At 51.8% G+C, this 27,778-nt stretch overlaps 4 protein-coding genes across 4 annotated transcripts; 3 read left to right on the plus strand and 1 right to left on the minus strand.

The window, feature by feature from the left end:
• Window positions 1-607: 607 nt before the first annotated feature.
• On the minus strand, window positions 608-2,385 carry PtA15_9A487 (uncharacterized protein; the record flags this gene model as incomplete). The annotated part of the gene is given in 5 exon segments (XM_053172700.1): window positions 608-1,011; window positions 1,093-1,216; window positions 1,292-1,498; window positions 1,511-1,678; window positions 1,852-2,385. The coding sequence occupies 5 exon segments, from the start codon at window positions 2,383-2,385 to the stop codon at window positions 608-610; spliced, it is 1,437 nt and encodes a 478-aa protein (XP_053023915.1).
• Window positions 2,386-3,362: 977 nt separating this feature from the next.
• On the plus strand, window positions 3,363-5,448 carry PtA15_9A488 (uncharacterized protein; the record flags this gene model as incomplete). Its single annotated transcript, XM_053172701.1, has 9 exons — window positions 3,363-3,423; window positions 3,530-3,991; window positions 4,075-4,147; window positions 4,217-4,257; window positions 4,337-4,632; window positions 4,706-4,912; window positions 4,986-5,188; window positions 5,270-5,347; window positions 5,415-5,448. 9 exons carry the CDS (start codon window positions 3,363-3,365, stop codon window positions 5,446-5,448), a joined length of 1,455 nt encoding a protein of 484 aa, XP_053023916.1.
• A 5,284-nt stretch (window positions 5,449-10,732) lies between these two features.
• Window positions 10,733-15,750, plus strand: PtA15_9A489 (uncharacterized protein; the record flags this gene model as incomplete). The annotated part of the gene is made up of 6 exons (XM_053172702.1): window positions 10,733-10,783; window positions 10,867-11,544; window positions 11,665-12,258; window positions 12,328-12,436; window positions 12,510-12,615; window positions 15,582-15,750. The coding sequence occupies 6 exons, from the start codon at window positions 10,733-10,735 to the stop codon at window positions 15,748-15,750; spliced, it is 1,707 nt and encodes a 568-aa protein (XP_053023917.1).
• A 10,586-nt stretch (window positions 15,751-26,336) lies between these two features.
• Window positions 26,337-27,257, plus strand: PtA15_9A490 (uncharacterized protein; the record flags this gene model as incomplete). Its single annotated transcript, XM_053172704.1, has 1 exon — window positions 26,337-27,257. The coding sequence occupies one exon, from the start codon at window positions 26,337-26,339 to the stop codon at window positions 27,255-27,257; it is 921 nt and encodes a 306-aa protein (XP_053023918.1).
• Window positions 27,258-27,778: the final 521 nt, after the last annotated feature.

Below are 27,778 nucleotides of genomic sequence, written 5' to 3' on the forward strand. Positions count from 1 at the left end.
CCGGGCAGGCTTGAACTGCCAACCTCTCGATGAATGCGGGTGAGCGCCCTGCGTAACAGTCGAACGCGCTAACCAATTGCGCCACGGAGACGATGAACATGGGCGGCAAATTGGACTACATATACCACTGCGTTTGGTCACTTGGTCTGAGGCTAGACAAAAACTGGGTTGCGCTACTGATCTCAACAAGGCAAGACCTTAGCTTTACATTTCATCCGCAAAAGCTTCCTGCCCCGGTGGAACGTAGTTCACCCACAACCCCTTCATGCGGTTCGTATCAGCTTCACTTTCAAGAAATGATGGGATGGAATGCAAGTTTCGCAAAACTCGTCCTTAGACTGTGACACATGCTAGAGCAAAAACCAGAGGAGAACGTGAACATCGTATAGACAAGCAGTGGACGTTGATAACAAAAATAAGACAACCTCGAAAGAGAATGGAACATCGGGATATCTGCAACATATGGGCTACATCATCAGACTATTTTCAAAGTAGCAGAACTAATGAATCTGTTAAGCTGAGTTCCAGTTCTGCATTTCATTTTTTCCAGACTTTTAACAGGTAGAAAGAGCAGAGAAAAGCCGATAGGGGGGGGGGGGGGGGCGGTTTAAACGATTTGGATGACAGCAGACACCATGCGATGGTCGCTGGCGATCGATTCGTTCTGGAACTGATTAGGGATGACGCCGTACTTGACGGCTTGCCAGAGGTTAGGGGGCGCGGACATAGTCATGATGTAGTCGATCTTCATGGCGTCCTCGGGGTCGTGCTGGAAGCCGGTGAAGGTCGCGTTGTGGGCTCCGAAGGGCCGGCCGACCTCTGCGCCGCAATCTTTGAAGAATTGGTCCGTCGCCCGGTGCGCAGGCTGGTCTGCGGCCTTCCCAGTCAGCACCTGGTACGCCGTCTCTTCCCGCGGCGAGTTCAAGTCCCCCATCAACAGCACCGGCTGTCCTTTCGCAGCCGTCAACTCGTTCGCCTTCTTCAAGATCAGTTTCGCCGATTCAGTCCGCGCTTTTCGGTAAAAAAACGGGGCGGATCAGCAACGATCTTGGGTGCTGGTTTTAGGTGGAGTGGGCAAGAGACATGAGATACCTTTCACGCCGGCGTTGTCGAAGTGAGTGTTCATGACGAAAAAGGGCAGATTGGAGGGGTCGTCCTGGCTCTGGCCAGTCGCTCGCGGTTGCAAGGTGAGCAAAGTGACCATCCTCGGTTCAGCCTATAGAGCAGGAGAGCCAACACAGCCAGTTCATGAGAGGAGCCGAAGAGGGACAGTATGGGGAGAGAGTCTTACGGCATCCCAGCCTCGAGAGCCGGGCAGGTCGGGCTTATCGGAGAGCCAGAAATAGTTAACGCTGAGAGCTTTGAAGCGGTCGGTCTTCCAAAACAAGGGCACGTATTCGCCGCGGGTCACCCCGTCGTTCCGGCCGACGCCGACCGAGGCGTACTGGCTTGGGATGAGCTGGTCCTTGAGGTCGATGTACTGATGCTCGAGGACTTCCTAGAGCGCCACGATGTCCGGGGCCTCCCACTTGATCTGGTCGACTATCAGCGGCACACGACGGGCCCAGGAGGCCTCGCCCGTCCCGTTCAGCGAGCCTTGCGTCGAGACCGTGTTGTTTGCAGTCAGCGGCGAATAGCGGATGTTGAACGTGGCCACCTTCAGTAACTTCTCCGCGATCTGAACCATCGTGAAGGAAATATGTAAACGAGAACGAAAAAAAGGAGTTGTATATATTAGCGAGAGGTAGTTCGCACCCACCACAGATGGTCTTTATGTCTGCAGACATTCACATCAACATGGGGAGCTGCGAGGACCAAATGTCTCGTGGAAAACTGCGATCACACACACACACGCTTGTACAGATCCAGGCGGATCGAGGCGAGAAAGCCTGTGGGTGTTGCAAGCCGTCGACGCTGTGCTGATCCCGCGATGTCCCATCGCGTGGCATGATCCGAGGGCGGTCTGTGGCTCCCGCGCGTCGTTTCGTGTTCTGATTCTCGAGAGCCTCGGCCTGGAGACGCAGCGCATGAGCGGGGCTCAGGTTTTATCGGCCGGCGTCCAAGGCCACGGGCGGTGTCTGTCCGGCCCCGAGAGTCGTTCTGGGCCCCACTTTCGTCTGTCTCGACCGCAGCGCCCTCTCTGCTCGGGCCCCCCCCCCAGATGCGGGCCCGCATTGTGCGTGGCGAGTCCGGAGCCAAGACTCCGGCCGATGGGGGCGGTGTGTGTTTCGGCGGGCATGTCGCCGGTCGGGAGGCTGTTCGGTCGGGAGGCTGGCTCGCCGAGAGGGGTGCTTGCCGAACGCCGGGTGCCCAGCCTCCGGCCGAGAGACTCGTCGGCGTGGGCAAGCCCAGGCTGCGCCGGCCGGCCAACGCGCAATCGTCCATGCAGGCGGGTCATCCTTGGCCGGAGTCTGTGCCGGTGCGGCTGGATTCCCCGGCGGCCGGCCGCTACAGCCGCTGTCTGCGCCGAGGATTCAGCTGGGATTGTGTCCCTAGAGCAGAACTGTCTCTCCCAAAAGGAATCTGGGAAAGGCGCATGGTTTTCCTTCTTTCAGCTCAAGCATGTATGTACATACGTGGCTGCGATGGGGTGCAGATCGCATTAGCATCTTACATGTGTTGTTCGACGCAAGGTCCGCTGGCCCCGCCCCTTGGTTAGGAGCTTCTGAGGGAGCGACTCCGGTATGCGCTTTTTGTGGGCCGGCTCTGTCTATCTCGGATGCATCCGGCGTTCTTGATGGGGATCTCGGCGAGATGGATGGCAGCAGGATGTGTTCTGTGATGGCCTGTGGATGCCGCCCAGACGGTCGTTCATGCCTCCGAGACTGAGGAGGCCACTTGGATCTCAGAATTGGCGATCAGAGAGAGGGCGAAGTCTCGAAGCAGCCCAGCTGAGAAGAGAAGAGGGTTCTTCTGCATGGAAGGGCCCCTACATGGCTGCACTCCGCGGGACAGGCCGATGGCCGTCGCCGTCGTCACACTCAAAACAGAACAACTGGCGTTTGAGGGAGGCAGGCCTGTTTCAGCCCATCCCCCTGGCCACCACTCCCCTCTCTCTCGAGCAGCACCAGCGATCTGCCTCTCGCTGGCCCCATTCCTCATCCATCCATCCATCCCCCTGGCCAGCCCCACTCGCGGCTCTCCGCCACCCCCGTCGAGCTAGTAGTCCGAACGGCCAAGAAGAGCCTCCCGACGGGTTGAAAAACCCGTGTCGGCCGCACCAAGAACAAGCTCAAGGACAACCCTAATTCATACATTCCCACACACACTCTATCACCCAAATATCTCCTCGCCCTTCTCTCCCCCCTTCCTTCTCTTCCCTCGCCCATCCTCAACTCTCGTCATTCTCCTCCTCATCAGCAATGTCTCCGCAGAACTCTCCGCCACGCTCGAATCCGATCAGCTGGCTCTCGGATCTCCAAGGTAAAAAAGACATTCCCCAAGGCATCTTCCCGCGCCATTCTGTCGAATGAACCCGCCAGCCATGGTGCCACGATGTGTGTATTGACGATCGGGACATGTTGTGTAGACCGCCCGCTGCTCCCGCTGCGGTTCAACCCGCTGCAGACGAAGGGCCGGAGCACGCTGGGGAGCCGGCTGGCGACGCTCTGTGCGCTGGGCGTGCTGATCGGCACGGTGGTGGTGATCGACCGGCAGCTGTTCCGGAACCTGAACGAGCCGCATCTGCTGTGGGACACCAACCTCCATCTGACGAACGCCGTCGTCTCGCGGCTCTGCAACATCATCCCCAGCGCCCGCAACGCCTCCCTGCCCGGCCTGCTCTCCGCCAAGCTCTGCTCCAAACAGCTCGCCCAGAAAACCATGCTCCAGAAGGTCTACCAGCCCGATAACGGCCACGACTTCGGAACCGCCATGGACCGCCTCATGGACCAGGAGAGGTGCTTGGCCCTCTTCCCCAACCTCTACCAGGAACTCGACCGCGCCGTCGCTTACCACTCCTCCCGCGGCAACGTCACCATCCAGCACCTCGGTCCGTCCCATACACCTCACCCCCCCCCCCCCCCCCGTCTCACCCCCGCTTACTAATCTCTACCCATCCCCCACGGCTAATAGATCGCGCATATCAGTACAGCCATGCCCGGGTGCTCATCTACCGCAATCGGGTGTACATCAAAGGCTTCAATGGGTCAGTCTTCTCCCCCTCGCACCTTTCAGCACCATGCACTCACCTCCAGGATCTGTGCGTGTGACTCAGTGGCCCGGGCCTGCGGACAGAAGCCATATTGAACTCGATCCGTCAGTAGAGATATTTTCTTCCTATACCCTGATGACACGAGCAGGCCAAGGCGTGAAACTGACACTGCTTAAATGACAGAGGAAGCGGTGATCACGTCGCCAGAGCTGTTACCGGACATCGAGTTCGTCGTGAAGACGAGCGATGCGCCGCAGCACGGGGACGACGAGCATCCGCTATGGGTCCTGGACCGCACCCAGTCGCAGGAAGAGGTGTGGCTGATGCCCGACTACGGCTTCTATTCCTGGCCCGAGCCGAAGGTGGGCGGGATGGTCGAGGTGCGCGACAAGACTGCCGAGCGCGAGGCCACGCTGACGTGGGACAAGAAGATCTCCAAGGCCTTCTGGCGCGGCGCCATCCTCGTCAAGCTCCGTGAAGTCAGTCCCCCCCCCCCCTCTCCCTTTCCCCAATATCCTGCAGCTCATGGCCGTGCGTGGCGGACGATTGCAGCAATTGCTCGAAGTCTCCAAGGGCAAATCCTGGAGCGACATCCAGCCGATCGTGTGGCAGAACTTGAACGGCGGACTGAAGACGCCGGAGGACCATTGCAACTACAAGTTCCTGGTGCACACGGAAGGATATGCGTATTCGGGCCGGCTGAAGTACCTGCAGATGTGTCGCAGCGTGGTCGTCGGCCACGAGATGCAGTACATCCAGGTACGTCCCCCTTTTTCCGACCTGTGTGTCCCCCGAGATCCTGACGGAAGGACTGTTGTGTGTTTGTGTGTAGCATTTCCACCACTTATTGGACGCCCGGCCCCACTCGCCAACCCAGAACATCGCGCTCGCCAAAGGCCCCGGCTTCGAGCATCTGCCCGAGCTCATCGACGGGCTGCTAGCCGACCCGACGTGGGCGGAGTCGATCGCGAACAACTCGTACCCGCTGTTCCGCCACTACCTGTCGCCGGCCGGCGTCCATTGCTACTGGCGCCAGTCCGTGCCCCTCCCCTCCCCCCTCCCCCATCCACCGCTCCACACTGACCTTCGGCTTTTTGTTTTTTCGCGCGGGTGCAGGATGTTTAGGGCGTGGGCGAAAGTGCAGATGTTTGTCCCCGAGCGCTCGCCCAAAGACACGCCCTTCGAGTCCTTCAAGTGCGTCTCCCTCTCCCCCGTCCCCCTCTGCCCCCGTCCGTCCACTGACCTCTGCCCCGTCCCACAGCCTCATGCACGCCGTCGACTGGCCCGCACACTAGCGACACCCCCCGCTCGCCACGCCTTCCAGCCACACATGTATATATGTACGCGCGAAAACCACCCGCTAGGGTCTCTCTTTGTTGCTCTTTCGTAGTTGTATGTTCGTATCTTAGACGTCTCGATACCCGCTCCCTCTCTCCCCGCATCGTTCCTCTCTCTCTCTGTGTCCATCCGTGTAGATAATCGTCCTGTCTAACGCCGCAGCACTCTCCTCCTCCTGTCTTGCTTGTTTCTGTCCTGGTGTTTTGGGTTGGGCGTTGGCTTTCTGGGCGCTTCAAAACGAGCTCATTCTCTGAGATGTTTTTGTGGCTCTGGGGGGTGTGTGGGGAGGGGGCCGGTGGCGTCGCTCACAGATCCGGCCGCCATGACTAGCAGCTTTCATTTTTGGGCGGTTTAGCTCCACTTTGGGCCGCTTTCTCGTAATCGGTGCCCGCTAACCGTCGCTGACACCCCATGTTGCCACTCCCCCCTGTTGATCTTGTTTATTCTCTGCCTGGGCTGTGTTGGTTTGTGCAGATATGTATCTTTTCCCCTTGGACTACACACTTCCCCCACATTCAGAAAAGTACACAAGATATCCAAAATAAGTATGTGCAGTGCACCCAGTCCCGTTTTTCAAGCTTTGGAAGGGGTACTCTGTTTGCCCTTGCTCATCAAGCAGCGATAAGAGGCCGCAAGAATACCCGCTCTCCGTGCAGTAAAGGTAGCGCTGTCTAGGCTGGATTACCAGATCCTCCCAATCTTCTGAATCAATCCTAGCGCCCTTCTGGTGTCGGGTGGATTTGCGGCCTCATCTTGCCAGATGTATCCCCCCCCTCGGGCTTTGATTGTTCTGGCAGTCAGGGCCGGGATGTGGACGCGAGGTGGCTGCAGCCCTCGGCCCTCTTCCGCTCTCGTCCGCATGTCTGCCCGTCTGAGGAAACGCGCGGCGGACACTGCTCAGGCTTCCCAAGGGGGAACTCTCGCCGCGGGATCATCCGTCTGCCCCGAAATTTCCGTCTTTTTATGGATGTTTGCATGGGGTAATGGTCCTTTCCCCCCCCTTTCTCATCTCCCCCAAACGAAATGGGATTCTGGGAAATTGGAGAGCACCCACTGTGCACACACTCTTACAGGCTGGGGGGAGTTGGCTGATTGGGGGAGTCGAATTTGGGGAGGAGTGACTGGCATGAACTCTTGCTAGGTGGTCAAGTTTTGTCTTGGATACCAAGTCAAAAAAGGGCATGCAAGCAGCCTCTCACTTCACCCACCAGACCTGCTTAAATGCTTAATTTGGAAGTCAAGGTCAGCCCTGAATGCTGGCTGGCAAAATTGCATCCAAGTTTCACCTGGCCAACTTTGAATTCCCTGAAGATTTGGTTGCTTAGGAAAAGACACCCACATTGGAAAACAATTGGAATTTGCCAGAAAACATAAGTTGTCACTAGACATCAAGTGAAACTTAGCAGCAATGGCTGCAGCGCTGTTCTTGCTCTAGTGAGACAACTAGGCTACAAAGTACAATGACCCCTGGTTTGCTACAGGGGACTGTCCACACAGCCCACTGTGTAGCTCATTTTAGTTAGGCTGATTTCAAATGTGCCAACAGTTTACTTTTCTTGGTTTAACAACACTCGAAAAGGGCAGGGGACCGGGCATTTGATCCTTCAAATGTGGACACATCCACAGGTTTTTTGAGTTGCTGATCTGAAACTCAGGAGGCTTTGAACCAGGCCTATTTTGCATGCATTTCATGCTTGAAGCTGAGATGGCAATGGGCTCCTGCCTGCGGACACCTGTCCCCCGTTGGAAAGTATGTTTCTTCCCGTGAAGGTGCTGCCTGCGGTGTTCCATTTTATTAGAAAGCCATACAGATAGCCGTGCACTTGCCATGGGTACCTGCAAGGGCAGACAGGTATGTGCTAAGTGGTGACAGGTGCCTGCCAGCGGTTGCCAATTTCCATCTGCAACTTGAAGTGCCTGAACAAGATTTTGATCACCAAACAAAACAATACTTCTGTATTGTTTTTTTCTCCACATGAACCCCCTGTCAAGCACATTGGCAAAAGCTCTTAAGGTATTTTCTAATCCCTGTTCATACAGTTTTTTAAAACAGGAGTTTTAGTGTCTTTCCCATGACATGAAATCCAGGAACTGTATATAATAAATGATGATCAGGTTACCCACCAAACTGACAGACTATGAAATCTCAATTCCAGTATGTTGAGATGTTTCAGATTCTTAATTTCTGGTTGGCGCCTTTGTTGTTTAGCCATGTATCCAAAGGTAGACACTGCAAAAAAACAGGGTCAAATGTAAGCAGTTGACATGTGGGAACTTGAGGGAGGCTTGTGGTGTTACTCCAACTTTTCTCAAAGGGTTCTTCACCAAGCTTCAATGCCCATTGCCTGTGCACATTGCACAGAGACTGTGCCTAAAAGGTGATTTTTTAATTGGAAGTGGGGTTATCAACGGCAGCTTGGTTGGAGCACTTTTTTTTGGAGTGAGAGTGGCACATTTGGTTCAAGTCTCAAGATATTCCCATGATATACCTATCCATTAATCTCAATCTGCTTCTATAAAATTGGTCTGAGTTTTTTGGTTCTTTCTCAGTTGTTTTTGGCAGCAGATTGAACAACAAATAATTGAAAAAATGAAGGCTGTTTCTTCACCCATCACAAAACCATCTGATAAATTTTGGACTTGGTGCCGGAGGGATGAGTGGAAAACAAGCCTGAGGAAGAAAGCTCAAGGCAGAGAGAAAAACAAGAGAGCCCTCAAAGAGGTCTAAGCTGCTAGCTTGTGAGAGGGAAAAATGCTCTCACTACAGGAGACTCGAGGGTCTCAGGGAAAAGGTGCAGGAACTGATGGTGTTTTGATTATCCAGATGAGCAGACTTTGTAGCTATTACAACTGAGGGAGAAGTTGTGGACAGAAGGTGAACAAGCATATTCATCTGGAGGGAGGAAAAAAGAGTGAAAGATGTGTGAAAGGGAGAGAAATGGACCCTGGGCAGTTGCAGTTTCAACACCATCATCCCGTGGAAATTTCTTCCTTTCCAATGCCTAAAGATAGCTGGTTTCCTGCCTGCTAATGGGTTCTTTTTTGACTTCTGTTAACCACATACCCACAGAGAAAGTAAAGAGTAGCAGATTGCATCCATGTTGGCTGTTGACAAGTTGGCTAGCCTAAACAGCGCAGACATTGACACAGAACTGGCCGCAGAGGACTTGGTTGCTTGCAAATCCCCAGCTACTCAAGCATGCACGTACCTCACTCTGGGCTTTGACTGACTTGGTTGGGCAGATTCTCTTGAGTGCCCACAATCCACGTAACTGACACATGTGTGAATACCAGGAATATACAGAGTCATAAAACACGGCAAAATTCTACCCATGGAATGTCTTCAAATGAGAATACCGTGAGTGTCCATAATATCACTCAGCCAGTGCTGTAGGGGTATAATTTCATGGGAACTTTGTGTAACTCTGGTATTCAAAATTGCATATGCCACTGTTTACATAAAAGCATAAAGCCAATTTTTGGCTGGGAGATGTCAGCGTGCATAAAACTTAAAGTGACATCTCCCAGCCAAAATTGCAGTTTATGATTTTATGTAAAAAAATCTTATGCAATTTTGAATACCATAAACAAAGGATCCCCCAGATTGTTATTAGATTACCAAGCCCACCCATCTTGTTTGAAACCAAAACCAGGGCTTTTATCTATCAATCTTACTTTGCATTTCTCTTCTTCTTTCAACACATACCTCAAGCACCTCTGACTCCAATTCTCCCAACCTCTCCCTCATCTCTTTTCCTTCTGGTATCACTTACTTTCTACCTTCAAGGTAAGCTAGAGTTCTTTATACAAACACTCTTCAGATTCAGGTATGAATATCAGATCTACCCAACCCCTCTGTCAAGAGGTGCAGGAAGGTGAAAAATTCACAACCATGGAATTAAACTATGATATGTTGGAAGTTTTTTTGCATCAATCTTGGAAAACAATATGAAGAAACACTTGCAAAAGCAATGAAAACATTGCTCAATCACTACAATAGTCACTTTAAAGATTTCAAAGTGATTTTTTATTTTTAAGTGGAGCAATCATGCGCTCATGAGTACACACAAAAAACAAAGAATCAATTCATTGATGAGAAGACTGTCAGAGAAATCCTCCAAGATGAAGAGATGTTGAACAATTTGATTCTTTGCCAAAGGAGAATCTTCAAAGCGCAAAAAAGTGGACATGTTTTTGATGGTGTGAGACATTTTACAAAACACTGGAGCTTGGATCTCCAAACTCTTGAACCTCCCTCTTTTCCATCATGACCAAAGAGACCTAGGTGTTGTTATTTTTGATCTTATTGAGAGTTTTTTTGTCCAGGACTTGGGAAGATCACAGCCTCAGGACAATTTTCCAATGATAACAAGTTGAAGTGTTTGAAGAAGCAGTGCAACTAATATTATTACAACAGGATATTTATTGGCAAGATATTCCAAAGAGATTCCTAGGAGACTATCTAAACTTCAAAGAGTTATATTTAAGAATTGATGGATCCAATTGGCTACAAAATCAATCCAAATATGTCATCTTCTTTGATCAGATTGAAGAATACAGAGAAAATTCCAAGAGGAGAGAGATACTAGGACGGTTCATGTAGGGCCAAAATCAGCAAGACCAAAATAAAGTTTATCCCACGGTCCCAGCCAATTTGGCTGGGAAGGCTTGCTGATTTATAACATCAGCAGGGTTAAAAAATCCCTACGTGAACCGTCCTACTAATCAATTTTGGGTATTGAAATGGAAAAAAATGGGCAGTTAAAACAGCCTTGTTTTTTTCATTGACTGTTTTGACCAAGGATTTTAGATTCAACACTTGGCTGTACGAATCTCCTTTGATTCCTGTCAAATCCATATTCCACGTATTGGTCTCAAGACTTCATTTTGCTCTGGTAGAAGATCATTATTTTCATGGAGTTTGATTGATAAGCTGGTGCAGGCATTGGTGCTTTGTGTACTCGCTTGTCACTGGCTCGAGAGACTCTTGATTGAGACCGAGGCCACAGTCCAGTGACTATTTCAGCCTTTCAGCTTTGTTTCTGGGGATATCTCTTTTGTCTGAAGCTCCTGTCGGGCGTGCGAGGTGGAGGATATGAAGTGATATGGGATGGTGGAGGCTCAGAGTAGAGTGGTGCATCAGGGGCTGTTCTCCCCTGAGGCTGAAGCAAGGGGGCTGGACACCCCCGACTCCTCCGTCGATCTTCTTGAATTTCACTTTCCACTTTTCCTAACAAGAACATGCTCGCAACCAACCCAGGACAGCCAAGCAAGCCTCGGGCAGCAGACCAGGTATGCATCCATCTCTCACCCGCCAACTCAAAAAAAAGAATGGATGCAGATTGACTGACGGCTGCACTTGTTTGTCGATCCAGCCGCCATCCGAGAAACGAAGACGGACCGGCAAGGATACCACCTCGCATGGCCCCACGCTCGAGGTCGCCCTGGTCGACATCGACCTGGTCGTCTTTGGCCGCTACGAGATCAAGGCCTGGTTCCCATCCCCCTACGTGATCGACCAGCTGGAGTACCGGCAAGCCACATCAGCCGCAAAGCCTCCCCCTCAGCCCGAGCCTGCAACCCTCCGCTTGAAACGCCAGAGTAACGGGCGGTTCCTCAAGAAGCAGCCCAAGAGCAGCAGACCAACCCGCCACACCCATGCCTTCCAAGAGCATCCGCCTAATACCCTCCCCACTTCACCCTCCCACTCCACACCCCCGCCCGAAACCCACGACGACGACCATCGGATCCAAAAACACAACCGATCGCCCAGCCCAGACTCCCTATCCTCCTTGCAATCCACCTCCTCGCCCCCCTCGAACCACTCCGACCTCCATCATCCAAACCATCTCCTGCCCGTCCCGCCCAACCATCTCTACCCGAGTCCCCAGTCTCACCCCTCCAGCCTCACCTCCGACCCCGGCCCCACCACATCCCACCCCGCCTCAAACCATCTCCTCCCTCACTCTCGTCCGCCCCCCGCCCTCAAGCTGTACGTCTGCGATGGGTGTCTCAAATACTTGTTCTCATCCGAGTCCTACCTCCAGCACAAGGTCAGTCCTCTTCTCGTCGGCTCTGGACAGACACTGTTTGGCTGCTGATCGGAATGCGAATGGCGGCTGCGATAGATGCGATGCGAGGCGACTCATCCCCCGGGCCGGAAAGTATACCAGAGCGGCAAGCTGATCATCCGCGAAGTGGACGGCTCGAGTGCCAAGCTGTACTGCCAATGTCTGTGTCTGTTCGGCAAGCTGTTCATCGACCACAAGTACATCTTCTTCGACGTCGAAGGCTTCAAGTTCTACGTGCTGACGGAAGCGGGCGACGAAGCGGGGGGTCGGGAGACGATTGTGGGGTTTTTCTCGAAGGAGAAGATCAGCTACGACGGGTACAACCTGGCGTGTATCGTGACGCTGCCACCGTTCCAGAACAAGGGCCACGGGACGCTGCTGATCGAGTTCAGCTACGAGCTGGACCGGATCGAGGCGGAGAAGGGTGCGGGGGTGTTTCTGGAGCACTCGCACAAGCAGGTTTTGGGGACGCCGGAGCGGCCGCTGTCGGCGCTGGGTGCGCGCGGCTATCTGCGCTTCTGGACCGCCGTCCTGGTCCGCTTCTTCCGCACGCTCTTCACCCCGCCGGCGCCGCGTGCGGCCACCAAGGCGTCGGCGCGAAGAGGGGCCCCGCCGGCCGAGACGCCGATCGCGATCTCGCTCGAGCACATCTCCCGCTCCACCCGGCTCCGGCCGGACGACGTCGCCTTCGCGCTCGTCAGCTCCGGGCTCGCCGTCCCCAAGCCCCGCCCCGCCGCCACCCGCTCCACCACGCCCGTGTCCGAGGAAGACGAAGAAGAGGCCTTCGTGATCACGCCCCGGCTCGTCGAGCGCGTCGCCCGCAAAGCCAACGTCCGCCGCGCCCTCCTCGACCCCCGACACGTCCTCCTCAACCGTCCCGCTTCTCCTACCCCTCGAGACCCCTCCGCCGCCCCCGCCGCCGACAACTGCTCGCCGCCCTCCGACAGCTCTGTACACTCCCTTCCTCCCGCCCCCGTCTGTCCGTCCCCCCGCCCCACCTTTCTCCGAACCCACACCTAACCTCTGCCAGACCCGGCCCTCACGCCCGTCTCTGTGAGTCTGGATCCTGTAGTGCCCTCCCCTTGCCCCGCCCCGTGGAGCTCTCTCCTGCCAACACACGCAGCCTACTCCCCCCCCCCCATCCCCACACCTCCCCGCCCGTGTTGTACTGTTCTCTCGCCACCTTTCTCGCGCCGCCAATGCACGTCTTTGCACGCCTTTGCGCCGTTTGGTCTGGATGCGGCCGCCTGCCCCGCGGCCGGCGACCACGCCCGATGCCCGTCTATATGTAGCGCCCAGAAGGCTTAAGACATGCCAGCCGGATCTGCAACCAGGAAGACCTGGTGCCGGTGTGTAGCTGTGGGGGTTTGCCGAAAGAGGGCATGCTATGCAGGTGGTGATGCCAGGGCGGCGTGTGCTCGCTCTGCGTCCGCCGGACACAGCCGGCTCCTCAGCCGGGGCCCCTGCGGGCGCTGGGCCGGAGTCCTGGCCCTGCATCTTTCCACGGGCCTTTTCTTGCGGCGTGCTTGCCCTCTTCCGTGTGCCACGAAGGCCTTGTGAGTCTCCGTGGTGGGCCGTACGGAGGTGGTTTCGGGGCACAGGCCCGCTGTCCCCGGCGTTTGCAGCCGGAGCGTCGGCCCCACCCCGTCTGGCTTGGGGCCCCCTATTACTCTTACTTCTTAATTGGCTATGAATAGACTCGAGAGAGACTATCGCCTATGTTCAGATGTAATAAGGGTAGTTTATCTTCAAAAGAAGAATAAACCCTTATAGGGGTTTAATAAGGAAACTTTATAAGGTAATTCTTTTCGGATGATGATGATAATGAAACAAAAATATCACGATGAGAAAAAGAAAGGAAGAGGGAGAAAGACAACAACATCTATCACTTATTAAAGGAATGCAATAAAGCGCGCATCACAATCAAATGTAATGAAACTATGTACTAATCACAAATCGAAATGAAATTACCATAGCGTTTATGAATACCATTACAAATCTATCAACCCGTAATCAACCTATAGTTGCGCATATCATTAGTAAATTCCAGAAAACGTTACAAATTGGCCTGACCTTATACCCGCAAACCTTCCTTTTGCTTTGTCAGTTGTTTACCCTTCTTCTTCTTCTTGTCCCCAAAGAATTCTTTATGCAATGCCTTGAAAGAATCCAAAGAATGCTTAACTGATTCCGGAATATGTTCCTCCGCCACCCATGTATCATTTGCTACCGTTGAACCCTTCCAAGAAATCAAATAATCAAACTTACCTTTCTTGAGGGACCTCACATCCAAAATCGCCTTCATTAAAGTCCAATCAACAATTTCCTCATCTTTATGATACTTCTCCTTCATGCCATCTATAATACCACAATCTACAATACTATTTGGATGAACATACTTCACAATTAGCAACACATTAAACACCGGATGTAGTTTAGGATACTCCTTTTCTATATCCAACTCAACCGCATTTAAACCTACCATCTTCTTGACGCAAAAGGGACCGATGTATATATAATCTAGTTTCAAATTCAGCTGCCGTGATTGTATGAACTTCCGCAAAAGCAATACCTCCTCTCCTTCTAAGTACACCGGAGAAGGTTTCTTACCCAAATTGTAATATGACGCCTGCCTCTTCCGTGCCAAATTTAAACACTCTAGCACCTTTTCTTGAGTTAACTGCAAATCCAATAGAAATTCATCTAAATCTTTCCGACCCACGGATTCAGTCATAATGTTAAATTTAGGATGATGCCCATAAGAGAAAAAGAATGGAGAAACACCCAAACTTGCCGAGTCCAATTTGTTTATCAAAAGCTCCGCCATGCCTAAACATTTATCCCAATTATCTTGATAATATGAACAAAAGTGACGTAAATAATCCTCTAAAACTTGATTCATTCTTTCCGTCTGACCGTCCGTCTGCGGATGATACACTGTTGACAACGCTGATCGTATATTTAAAGAAATCATCAATGACTTCCAAAACTCACTCACAAAGGTAGCACCTCAATCTGACACAATCTTATCAGGAAGACCGTGCAACCTAAATATGTGCTTCCTAAAAAGATTAGCCAACACCGCGGACAAAGACGCTTCCTTACAGGGAATAAAGTGAGTCAATTTGCTCAACAGATCAACAACCACCAAAATTGAATCAAATCCGGCAGAAGTCGGTAATTTAGTAATCATGTCCATACCTATCATGCTCCACGGCTTTGGACTTGAAACCATTGATACTAATTTCCCATCTGACGCCTGTTGTTGCGCTTTAACTCGCTGGCATGAATCGCAAGACTTAACATAAGACCCTACCATCTTGCCCACCCCTGGCCACGAAAAAGTACGCGTCAAGATAGACAAGGTCCGCGCCACGCCGGGATGACCCACTGTCGGCGCATCATGGTACATCCTAATCAACTTGATTCACAACGACTTTTGCACCAAAATCCTGTCTCTATGGAAATATAAACCGTCCAACTTTTTCACATCTCTATGTAACAATTCATCATCAGTATAATGCCGTCCAAAATGATCCAACAACAACTGATTTGGTCGTTGAAAAGCTAAATCATGTATTCCGTGAAACCCTACCAAATCTGCTGGAACTATCTCATCTACCGCCCCCATCGGAACCATCCTGTCTGTAATTGATTTAGCTTCAGGAATTTCAGTTTGCATCCCAACAAAATCCCCTCTCCTGCTTGGAGCATTGGCCGGATTCCTTTTCCCTGAGATATGATAAATCAACATATTGAATTGATCTAATTATAAAGCCCAACGCGCCTGTTTTGGCGATAAGTATTTTGCCGTTTTGAAGTATAGGAGGTTGGAATGATCAGAAAAAACCTTAACTGGCTCTTCCGTCCCCATCAACCAAGCTCGCCACTCTTTGCACGCTTCCACAATCACTAGTAATTCCAAATCAAAGATCATCCACAAGCGTTCCCTGTCCGTCAACTTCCTGGAAAAATAACTAACCGGCAATAACTGTTGAATCTCGTCAGTACTAGAACAGCTGCGGATCTCAAGCCCTTGAGCTCTTAAGACCTCAAGCCCTCAAGACCTCAAGCCCTCCAAATCTCAAGCCCCAAAACCATTATCATCAACAAAAACCTAACTCCTTCAATCACTCAACCGCTCACTCATATCGACTCTTCCTCACTTTTCCCCACTCTCTCATCTGATCCTCAATCTCAAAACCATAACCATCATCCACTCCATCACCACTCCTTTCGTCTCTTTCTTCCAATCTTCCTTCTCTTTCTTCCGATCTTCCTTCTCATCATCCTCTCCTCTACTTCACCAATAAACTCTCCAAATCCTTGCGGTCAATCCTCGTCGACCTACTAATCTGTCTCGCGGTCAATCAACGGCCAACTTTCAACAACAACTGACTCGTGTTCAACTTGGTGAGAAATGAACTCAAAGTTCTCTCTCTTGACGCTCATCTCCTTGGTCGTTGGTCAATCACTAACACTTCTTCTTCAGTCCTTTGTCTCTTTGTTCTCCTGTCCTCTTTTTCTATCTGGTTGTCTGCTTGTCTACTTCAAATCAATCTCGGGTATGCTGTTATTTCATCTCTTCTTGTTTCTATCTCTCTTCTAACATCTTTGTTGTTTAGTCTTCTGGTCTTGTGTCTTTAGCAATCAAATCTAGGTTCTTTAATAACTTACCACTTTCATCTGGCTGACTTAAAACCACCGCAATCGCAAAACCTGAGCTATCCACATGAACGTATCTAGCCTTATCAAAATTAAAATGAACCAACAACAGCTCATTAACAAATAATGATTTAAGCTTGTCAAATGCCATGACCGATTGCTCTGTCCTCCATCCAACTCTGGCACCTACATCACCTTTAGTTAACAACATCAACAGACCGGCCACGTCGGAAAAAGCCGGAATAAACTTCCTGTAAAAATTTGTGAAACCTAGAAATTTTTGTAATTCTTTCAAATTTGAAGGATAAGGCCACTTTTTGATAGTATCAAGCTTTTGTATATTCATTTTGAGCCCTTCTTGAGTTATATCAAACCCAAGAAAGGTCACTTTAGCACTAAAGAACCCACATCCAAGTATATTAAAGCTTCAGGTTTGTAGAAAAAAAATTCAAGGGTTCCCCCACAATTAAGCAAATCACATAAAAAAAAATCAAAGGTTCCCCTGTTTACAAAAAAAGCAATCACAGGGCCACATTCATCCTACAATTCCAGCAATATACAAAAAAAAGCAGGCCATACAACACAAATGACCAAAAAAAGTTGGCCTGCACCCAGCCACCCAGCGCAGCAAGCTGACACACCGTGGCCCAACACCCATCCCTGTCTAGCAGGGTTAAAAAGCGTTGGGAGGAAGACCCCCAGCCCTAAAGCACAGGGGGGTCCCCGAATATCCCCCGCCAGACTGCGCAAATGCAACAGCGGACAAGGGTGAGACGACCCCCGGACTGGAATTACAGCTAAGGTTCCGATCCGGTGCCCCGGAGCCGGATATCACCCATCCCGCACCCTGACCCTGGTCTTATCCGGAATCCGGCCGGATTTTCCCGGATCTGAAAGCAAGGGGCATTTCCCAAAAAAAGTACCAATTTGATCGGGTATGCCGGGGATTCCCCGGTAGGGTGCCCGATTCATGCGGGCTTAACGGGTATTCCCCGAGAAAAGACCTTATTTTCGGGTGGGTTTACCCGCATAAATCTCGCTTTTGGAGCGCTGTTCACTATCCGACCGGATTCCGGATCCCTTGAGCTCAATCCCGAACCCTGATCTGGCGTGCGGGGTTTCCGGATTTCTCCGGATCTGCGGGGTCCGGATCGGAACCTTAATTACAGCCCGTGAGTCACCTGGGGATTCAACTTCCGACAATGGCTGCTTTTTATAGACCTCCCCTCCTCACCCACACCATCCATGAACGCACCACCAAGCACACCTAGCCCCCCCACCCCGGCCCTGACAACAAACCAGCCCACCCAGGCAATGGCACAACCATTATTGTGGTTACCCGCCTTCGCCACGCCACCTCAACGCCTTTGCCCAGCGGACCCCCCACGCTTTACCTGTGCATCTCCCTTTTTGCTTATCCCCTTTCATCATTGTCTCATTACTGACGCCTAACAACCCATCTGTCATAACCATCCCGTCACCCCTGCCCCACTGCTCTCCCTCCCGCGCTACCCTCGGCAGGAAGCCTAGAACCTCGTCAGTATGTAGCATCCAGTTCTGACTCACCGCAACATACACGGCTGACCAATTGTTTTTTCAAACAAGAACAAAAGAAAGTTTTGAAAATAGCTGTGGTCCCTCCATCAGCTATTCTAGCACCTCCTCAAGAGGACCACCGAGACCTTCTGACCTGCCTATTCTAGACGTCCGGTTCTGGCCCGGCAGTGTAATGATAAACAGGCCCCCGACTCTGCTGATTGCTCCCCTGCTGGCCTCGATACCCTGAGTTTCTCCACCCTCGAATCCGTCGTTCGGCCTAATACCGCCACCGACCCTCGCGAGGGTCAGTACCGCATGGGCCTCAATCCTTCTGGCTATGAAAAGGTCCCCTATCTCTCTGCCTCTCTCTCTACCGTTTGTGCACAGGAGCAAGACGGTCTGACAATCTGCATTTCTTCTTCTCCAGCAGCAGGCCCAGGGGTCGACCGTGAGCCAGCCAGACAAGCTCGATCTATTCAGCTCGACGTTGTCTTTGAGCAATCCGAACCAGGAGGGCGAGTTCAAGTGCGTGTTCCAGGCCTCTCGGCTCACCTTGACCTCAAACTCCTCCGACAAGCTCGCCCCTGCAGCAGCAACAGCACACCTTCTTCGCCCCGGAGTTTCCCTCGCTCGTCGACCGCATCACGCTCCCCGACATCCTCATCCAGCTCGACCACTTCGATGGCACCCCCATGGCCCACTCTGCCCGCGACCAGTGGCTCCAGGATCGTTGGGGAAGGGACTTATATAGCCTCCGACTCCCTCAAGTAAGTCGCCATCTTCCCGCCTCACCTCCGTGTTTTGTATTCCATGCTTACGGGGTCACTCATACGCGTAGATTGACGTTCGCCCGAATTCCGCGTTTAACTCAACCTTTGGGGCCGCCCAACCCCCTTCCCCCCCTTCACGCATCTTTGCGGGGTCCCTTGCTAGCACATGGAACTTTCACTACGGCCCCTTTCGGATGGGCGTTATACATTTATACAGGCAAATACAGCCCACAAGGTACCGCACTACGCGGCAACTGACTATACTCTTCCTGCCGTACCAGGCACATCAAACCCCAGCCCCAGATCAATTTTCTTGGTATTGGAGCTAAACAGTAGCGGACCCCGACCTCTACTCAGCCCTAACTTAACTAAGCCCCTCTCTTTGTGGAGGGGGGACGACGTCCCGCAGGGACCCTCCGAAGGAGGAGGGAATTAGCTAAGTTAGTACTCAGCCTGACCCTGACTAATTTATTTTTAGGGCTTCATTTGTATTGGCAAAGATTTCGGCCCGTCCACTGGGCTGCGGCCGAACGGCTTGAACATCCATCATCAGGCGGAGGAGGACCAGTCAAGAGCCGTCAACAGGTGTTGCTCTCACGGGAAAAATCGGCGGAGGCCTCGGTGCATTCCCCTTTCCATCCAGACCACCCCAATCCCGCCAATCAGTCGGCCCTCAAGAGCACGCGCAGAAGTTTCTGCCACCATGACGCACTCGTGTGTTGGCAACAACAGCAGGACCGGATCTTGTTGCCCTCCCCAACCTGTCCACTTCCCGATTCATCGCCTACCATCATTGCCAGCAGTAGCAGCTCTCCCATCCCGGCCCGCCTGACCCCGCGTCCTCCAGTCGGTTCTTGTTCATCAACACAGCTTTGTTCTAGCGCTGAGTCGTCCATCACCGCTATTCATTTTTATTCCAGCTCCAAGAGACACATCAAAATTACCAATGATATTTTTTAACCCCCCTGCGCTGGTTGTTTATGGCGCACTTGTGGTGTTCTTTACCGCCGGGGGAGTGGTCCGTCTGCAAATGCAGGCTCAAATTGCTCCAGATCTCCTCCGTCCGCCCCGCTGCCCTCCAGCAAATGGATTACCCGGTCTGCTGGAAGAATATGTTGTGGCGACTTGCGACTGCGTCAACGGCTTTGCCTCCATCAAGGCTATTCATGTTGCCTGGAACATGGCCGAGGTCGCCGCCTGAAACATCCTCACTTCCGTCGCCCATCTTGAACCCATCTTATCCAATCCTGCTCTGGAGTCCGGGCACATGGAACAAGTAGAGCTCAAATTGTATGTGCCCAGCCCATCCATGGTCAAGCTCACCCTCTTCCTTCTGACCTTCTGATTTACCCTCTCTTCTCAAAACCTCCAGTCTCACCTTTCTTCCATGGCTTACTTATCTTTCCCTCTGCATGTTCGCTTCCTCGTAGTCGTCGGCAGCACCACTTCGCGACACAGCTGAGCTCTTCCAAAGACCCCTTCCAGGTTGTTGTTGCCAAGAAAACCGTTGTGTATGTCGCCAAAAACATCGATGGCGACGGGCAAACATCCGCCTGGAGACAGATTTTGAGCTGCTACATACTCTTCAAGGAGGACCAGGTCTGCAATATTCAAAACTACAAATTAATTTTGTGATGTTGTGATAAAATGCTACCATTTTAAGTTGTCCCTTTTCAGCTATACTCAAATTAAGTTCCTCTACACTGCTCAACATCAAATAATATGTTTACAACTGAGAGTGCCAGAATGATAAAGCACCTTAGACCATCAATTTGTGATGAGTTTATGAATGGGATGGATGATGATGAATATTTGTGTCTTATCGTCATCAGCTCAATTGGTAACTTCATAATAATAATGTTCTCAGCTCTCTAATTGAGGATAACCAGTGTATTGAAGTTTCCAGAATATCCAAATGCTAAAAACAACAGAGGGAAGCTAAGACTATCAAATCCATAATTGTGTTATGGGTCTCTGTTCAAATTGAGACCAATCAAGAAGTATGTGTGGAAAGAGGCTGGGAGTGGATGATGAATATTCCATATTAGGGAGAGCTCTGCAGACCACACTGCTTAAAATTAGCTTTGTGTGACATTCTTCACTGCATTTGGGACTAAAATAATGAAGAGTGCTAAATTTTGAGGGATGTTAATTGATACAACATCTTGGTAAGTACTCCAGAGACAGAGGATTATATGAAGAGCAACCACATTGATGTTGGTGTAATTTTGGAAGTATGTACTCCTGGATTAGTGCTACTCCTGGCTGTCAACCGCATTGTTTGTTGGATGTATGTGGTATGCACCTGTAGATTATGTCATCTTTGTCAGGTGCATACCTTTGAGTATAAGCAGTGCTTACATACATGTGAAACCTGCTTACTCCCAGGATTAGTCACTACTCCATTTACTATTCCCAGGAGTAGTTACTCCAAAACTAATCTACCCCAATACAGTTGAGGGGTTGGATTAGTTACGCTAATCCAAGCTAAAATGGCAACCAATGTGGTTTCTCTAAGGGGCTAAAGCAATCAGAATTTGGGTTTGCAGCGGCAAAGCCGCCTTGGCCTCTAGTTTGTTTAAAGACGCTTTCAACAAATACTCTCTCAGTTTAGTCAAAATGTTCTTCAAATCTGTTAAATGCACTTCCTCTGTTCGCGAAAAAATTAGAATGTCATCAATATAAACAAAACAACAAACGTCCAAATACTCTCGTAAAACATGTTGTATGAATTGCTGAAAGGTCGCCGGTGCATTAGCTAAACCAAAAGGCATTACTTGATATTCATATAAGCCCCAAGGCGTCCTAAATGCCGTCTTCCACTCGTGACCCGGTGCCACTCGTAAAAGGTTAAAAGCCGCCTTCAAATCAATCTTTGACAAGAACTTACACTTATGCAAATTATTCAACAAGTGAGAGATAACTGGCAAGGGATATGAATCTCTTATTGTCATGTCATTCAGCAACCTGTAGTCAACACAAGGGCGATCCGCCTTCCCTTCCACCTTTACATAAAAAATAGGCGCGGCCGCAGGTGAAGAGGAAACCTTAATGAAACCCTTAACCAAATTTTCATCAATATATTTCTTCAAAGAATCTCTTTCAACCTACCTCAAATTATACATCTTGCCAAAAGGAGGATTGGCATTCAATTCAAGATTTATCTCACAATCAAAACCCAGACGATGAGGGGGTAGAGAAGCTAAACTATCTGTTACAAATACATCAGAGAAATCCTTCAATAAACATTCTGTAGGAGATTTATCAATCGCAGAAACAAAAGAAATACAACCATTGATAACGATATCGTTATTGCGCCCGCCAATAAACGTATTAGTATCTTTTGACCATGTAGAGCCTAAAATAATTTTTGATGTGGAAAGCCGAGTCACATTCAACCGGACCATTGACTCCAAAAATTTACCGTCCACAATCGGAATGAGAAGAGAAACATCTACATAAGAAGTCACATCTCCCAAAACAGCCGTAGAACCATCAAAGGACCTAATCAATAATGGCTGTGTGAGAGCATGAGTTTTCAACTCCTGAGACAAAACCAAACAATCATCAATAAAAGAATTAGATGCCCCAGAGTCAACAAGAACCAAGACATCAAGAATATCATTCCGGAGACTAATTAACTTCCCAATAAAGGTCGGTCAATTACTTAAGTTAGAAACCACGACATGATAAAAAGGCTTGCATTCTTCATGTTCTTCCTTACTTAACTCTTGATTGAAAAAAAGTTCCGCCACCGTCCACGTAACAAACCCCACCATATTCCGCTGATGAATCTTGCTTCATGGAGATAGAAGGAGCTGAGGTCGCAAGGTCCGGAACCGGATGAGTGCGCTTCTTTAAAACCGGTTGATCCACTACCTCTGAAAGAGACTCTTGCTTCTTGCCCTTATCGGCGTAACAAGGTCAATGAGAATCCGAACGATTTTGATCCTTGCGCAAGGATCCCCCCCAACTCTTCCAAATGGAGAGTAATGCGTACTCAGGAGGAGGACAACCCTGCTTGTGATAGTGCTCCTCATCAAACTTCTCCGCACAACGGATGCACAGAGCACGTTGCTTCGCCTCCTCCCTCCACAATGGAAAAGAGAAACCCGCCTTGGCCAACAACATATCATTATCCATTGGAACCTGCTGATTGGTTTTCACTGGAGGATTGATTGGAGCCGGAGGGACTGCTGCTCAATATTTGATTCTGGGTGCTGGCGCTGATCTTCGATGATTTAAATTTGCCACTTTGCCCGCATCCGGAGCCAATTCTACCGCCCAAAGTTGCTTTTCTTCCAACGTCTTAATGGATGACCAAGTTCCATGAATCACTCCACATTCATGAATCTTCGGATTGACACCGGCTTGATAGAGAGCGACCAAAGTAGACTCTGAATAATCAACCATATGTAAGAGGGAATTGAATTCAATGTTGAAATCGGTGATTGTTTTAGAACCCTGACGGAGTGCCGATAGCTTGTCTTGAGCCTCTTCTTTTTCTTTGTGATTGGAAAAGACACCTTCTAAGCACTGTGGGAAAGATTCCACGTCCGCCAAAACCTGGATAACAAAATCTGACTGAGAAGACGCCCAAATTGGATCAATACCCAGCGCCTCTGCGTTTTTCTTCAAAAGTCCACCCCACCAATTAAACGATGGAAAGTTGTCCCCCAAGTTACTGGAAGCCGCTCAAAAATAAGAGGCAATCCAAAGAATCTTTTGACAATCGGAAGCAAAATGATCAGGAAACTGAGAAAACGTATCTCGCGTCTTAGAACAAAAGCAATAAGTTTCCTTAATATTCCCCGAAAAGTAGATATGGGAAAAATGAGGAGGTTGAATATTAGATCTTGTCACATTACGGGAATGAGCCGGGTCCTCCAAAATCACCAAACAAGAGTGAATGGAATTAGAGACTGTATTGACTGAATTTCTAACTTGAAGGAACTCTTGAGCATAATGCGTCTTCATTCTGGTAAAATCATTTGCAAAAACCAAAAGTTGAGACAAATCCTTGATGGTCGCTTCATTCCGTTTGATGATGTCTTCATTACGTTGTGCCTGAAGTTGAAGGGTAGCAATAGCTTGAGAATTTGCAACAATTGTCTGATCCCTATCTGGAAGGGTGTTAACATCCAAACCCACAATGAGACCAGAGACATCCTCATGCCGGCCGATTCAATGAGGCAATGATCCCGACTCCTCTTGATTTGGTGCTGGAGAGGTCAAAATCGGAAGAGACTCAATAGGTCGAGGTTCAAAATCAGCCAGAAGAGGACCAAGTGGAGGAAGAGATTGATGGGAGTTGTTGGAAACCCTAAAGTTAGGCAACGGGCTCTGAAAGGGTGTTGCAAAAGCTTGAGTTCTTGTTGAAAAAAGGCATTCAGAGAGGGAGAAGCAGGAAGAGGGGAAGGTGCTAACGACATGCGTAAAGGAAGATTTGGGGAGGAATTGTTGGACATGTTGATAAAAGAAGAAATATACTGTTATTTGAAATCAAATCGGCAGTGATATTGAGTCAGTTGAGCTCAAATCGGCAGTGATTGATGTTGAAAAACTTGACTGAATCAAATATGCTGGACCGATTTGGAAGAACGTGATAAATTTACTGGAATGATTTGACCTGATACAATAAGCAAAAAGCTGAGAGAAGATAGAGCTTAATGTTGGAGAGATGTGTTGAAATTTTCTAAGTACAAAAAATTGAGAGAAGATTGAGCTTTGATGCTTGAGAGATTGCTGAGAATTTCCAAGTTTTGAGAAAGAAGATCGATTTCTAAGTTTTGAGAAGGAAGATTGTGATATAATTGTGAGGGGCCCCCTATTACTCTTACTTCTTAATTGGCTATGAATAGACTTGAGAGAGACTATTGCCTATGTTCAGATGTAATAAGGGTAGTTTATCTTCAGAAGAAGAATAAACTCTTGAAAGGGGTTTAATAAGGAAACTTTATCATGTGATTCTTTTTGGATGATGATGATAATAATGAAACAAAAATATCACGATGAGAAAAAGAAAGGAAGAGGGAGAAAGACAAGAACATCTATCACTTATTAAAGGAATGCGATAAAGCGCGCAACACAATCGAATGTAATGAAACTATGTACTAATCACAAATCGAAATGAAATTACCATAGCGTTTATGAATACCATTCAACCCGTAATCAACCTATAGTTGCGCATATCATTAGTAAATTCCGGAAAACGTTAGATCTGGGCCTGGATGCCGGCTCTGTGTGGTGGGCTCGGCGGGTTGTGGGCCGCGGACGTGCAAGGGGTTTGCGCTTGGCATGTTTGGGTATCCTTTCTGGCTCTGGCGTTCCCCGTCGGGTGATGGCAGCGGAGTGTGTGTGGATGAGTGCTCCCCAGCGCCAGTGGGACTGTTCGCCGAAGAAAGGGAAGCAGCCAGGTGTGCGTGTTTCTGAAGTGTGGATGTGGTGCCCCTGTTGGCGTGTTTAGGGGGGCGCAGTTGTGTTTGAGATGGCGTGTGAAATGTGGGTGTTGGGGTGTGTTCTACTGCTGGCTGTTGGTTGTTCATGAGCTCAGCTGGCGTGTCTTTTGGGTGGTGGATGTTCAGTTGGAGTTCTTCAAAAAGCCTTCAGCCCAGCCCAGCAGCCTCCGCCCACTACACACCCCCACTAGAATAACAGTATCCCACGGGACCGCCAAGCATGCTCTCCCGCCCTAGCCCCTCCGCACTCGCCCTCCAGCAACCTCCCTACCAGCACCCAGCCCCCAGCCTCATGCAGCTCGACTACCCCCACCCCCACCCCCACCACCGATCACTCTCCGCCGCAACCGTCTCCGGAAGACCGCCCCCAAAGACCGCCCGCAGACAGTCCAAGCTCAACAACCTCGACCGCCGCCGCATCTGCGAGTATGCCGCCGCACACCCCAAGGCCACCCAGGAGGACATCGCCGTCCAGTGGGGCATCGACCGCTCCTCGGTCTCCAAGATCCTCAAGTACCGCGACAAGTGGCTCTCCATCTCCCCCACCGCACGCGCAGCCAAGGTCATCAAGCACCGTGGGGGCCGCTTCCCCCAGCTCGAGACCGAGGTCGTCCGGCGCTGCAAGGAGAAGTCCGGCGCAGGCGGCTTCCTGGGCGACCGGACCATCAAGGACGTCGCGCTCGACGTCTCCCACGAGATGGGCCTCGCCGAGGGCGCCTTCAAGGCCTCCAACGGCTGGCTCGACGCCTTCAAGGAGCGGGCCCAGATCAAGGGCGGCCGCTTCCTCGACCTCAACGCCCACTCCCCCACCCACCCCGCCCTCTCCTTCGCCGCCGATCACCACCACTACCATCATCAACAACACCCATACCCCCCCGCTGCTGCTGCTGCTCAGGCTCAGGCTCCGGCTCCACTCCAGCTCGCCCCGATCCTCCACCAGCCGATCGAGCAGAAAAACGTCGACGAGCTCGAGGAGGAGGACGACGAGGAGGAGGAAGACGAGGACGACGACGAGGAAGAGGACGACGACGACGACGAAGAAGAGGAAGAGGACGACGAGGACGACGAAGAGGAAGAGGAAGAGCGAGACCCCGCCCACAAGGCCCAGCACCACCAACCCACGCCCTCCCTCTCGAGCTCGAACTCGTCGACGTCCCAGGAAGACGGCTCGAACGGGGTGAAGATGCACGACCTGGCCGAGTCGCTGAAGACGCCGGTCGACGGGGCGCCGATGGACGGGCGGGCGGTGGAGACGGGCGGCGGGCCGGGCCGGGCCGGGGCCCACCGCGGGGCCCCGGCGGCGCCTGCGCCCGAGGAAGAAGAGGACGGCGGGCCGGACGCGATGGACGGCGTCGAGCCGCTGCTCCCGCCCGCGGGCGGCGCCAGCCCGGTGTTCAAGGCGCCGGTGTACACCGGCGGCGCGGGCGGGCCATACGGCGGCAGCCACCCGGCGCCGTACGCCCGGCCCGTGCGCGGCTCGTTCGACTACCCGCACCACCATCAGGGCGGGCAGCCGATGGGCCGCAGACAGCCCAGCTCGAGCCACTCCCGCTCCTCCTCGCTCTCCATCAGCTCGCTCTCCCAGCACTCCTCCTTCGCCCCGGACGACCGGGGCCCGACGCCCGGCGGCGGAGCGCTCAAGATCCTGCCCACACCCGGGCCGACGGGCGTGCCCCCGCTGACCTCCTACGGCTCCCACCCCAACTTCCACCCCGCCCCGCTCCGCTCCACGCCCGTCAGACGCACCTTCCCCAGCCTGCGCCACGCCATGTCCCACCCTGCCTTCAGCTCCTCCTCCGACCCCGCCCCCAGGCCGCCCTTCTCCGCCTCCGGCCACCAGTACGCTTCCTACCATCCCCAGCAGCAACCGGGCGCCTTCCCCTTCTCGCCCTTCTCCGCCCCCCCGCCCCTCTCCGCCCGCGCCTCCGTCGCCGCTGGAGCCGCCGGAACACAGAGGCTCGAGCTCGCCCCCGTCTGTCCCTCCCGCGTCGGCCACGCCCTGCCCCTGCTCTACAGGGACGATACCCCCGTCGACTGGCCCCTCTCCGCCCCCCCCAACCCCGCCGACGACGGGCCCCCGCAGGTCGGCTTCGACCAGGCGCTCGCCGCCATGGACACCCTCATGCGCTTCCTCCAGGACCAGCCCACCGGGTTCGCCAGCCCCAGAGACTACATGGTCGTCGGCGAGCTCTTCGGTACTTTCTTTCTCCCCTTACTCCGTCCTCGCTGGTCTTCTTTGCTGACTGCTCTTCGTCCTTGCTGACTGCTTGCTGGGATTCGTGCAGGCCGGATGAAGGACAAGAAGCTCGAGATGGCCGCCGCCCCCGGCCCCCCGCCCGCCAGACGCATCGGATCCTCCGCCGGCAGCTCCGCCGCCACCAGCCCTGCGCCCCCCGCCGCCGCCCCGCCGCCGCCCGCGTCTGCAGCCGCCATCAGGGGCGCAAGGGCCCCGTCGATCAGGGTCTTGCATCACCATCAGGCGCCGCATCAGCAGCATTCGCAACATTCGCAACATTCGCAACATTCACAACAACATCAACATTCGCAACATTCGCAACATTCGCAACAACATCAGCAACACCAGCAACAACACCAGCAACAACAACATCAACAACAGCAGCACCAACAGCAGCATCACCAGCAGCAGCAACATGACTCGGACAACACCCAGGCTCTCCCGCCCACTCTCGAGCCCAAGACCAACGGGCTCGGGCTCGTCAAGGAGGACTGCACCTCCGACCGCATGCAACTCTAGCTCGCCCTCCTGCGCCCCCTCTCCTTCTT

The sequence above is a fragment of the Puccinia triticina genome, chromosome 9A (genome assembly GCF_026914185.1).
Source record: "Puccinia triticina chromosome 9A, complete sequence".
Lineage (NCBI taxonomy): Eukaryota > Fungi > Basidiomycota > Pucciniomycetes > Pucciniales > Pucciniaceae > Puccinia > Puccinia triticina.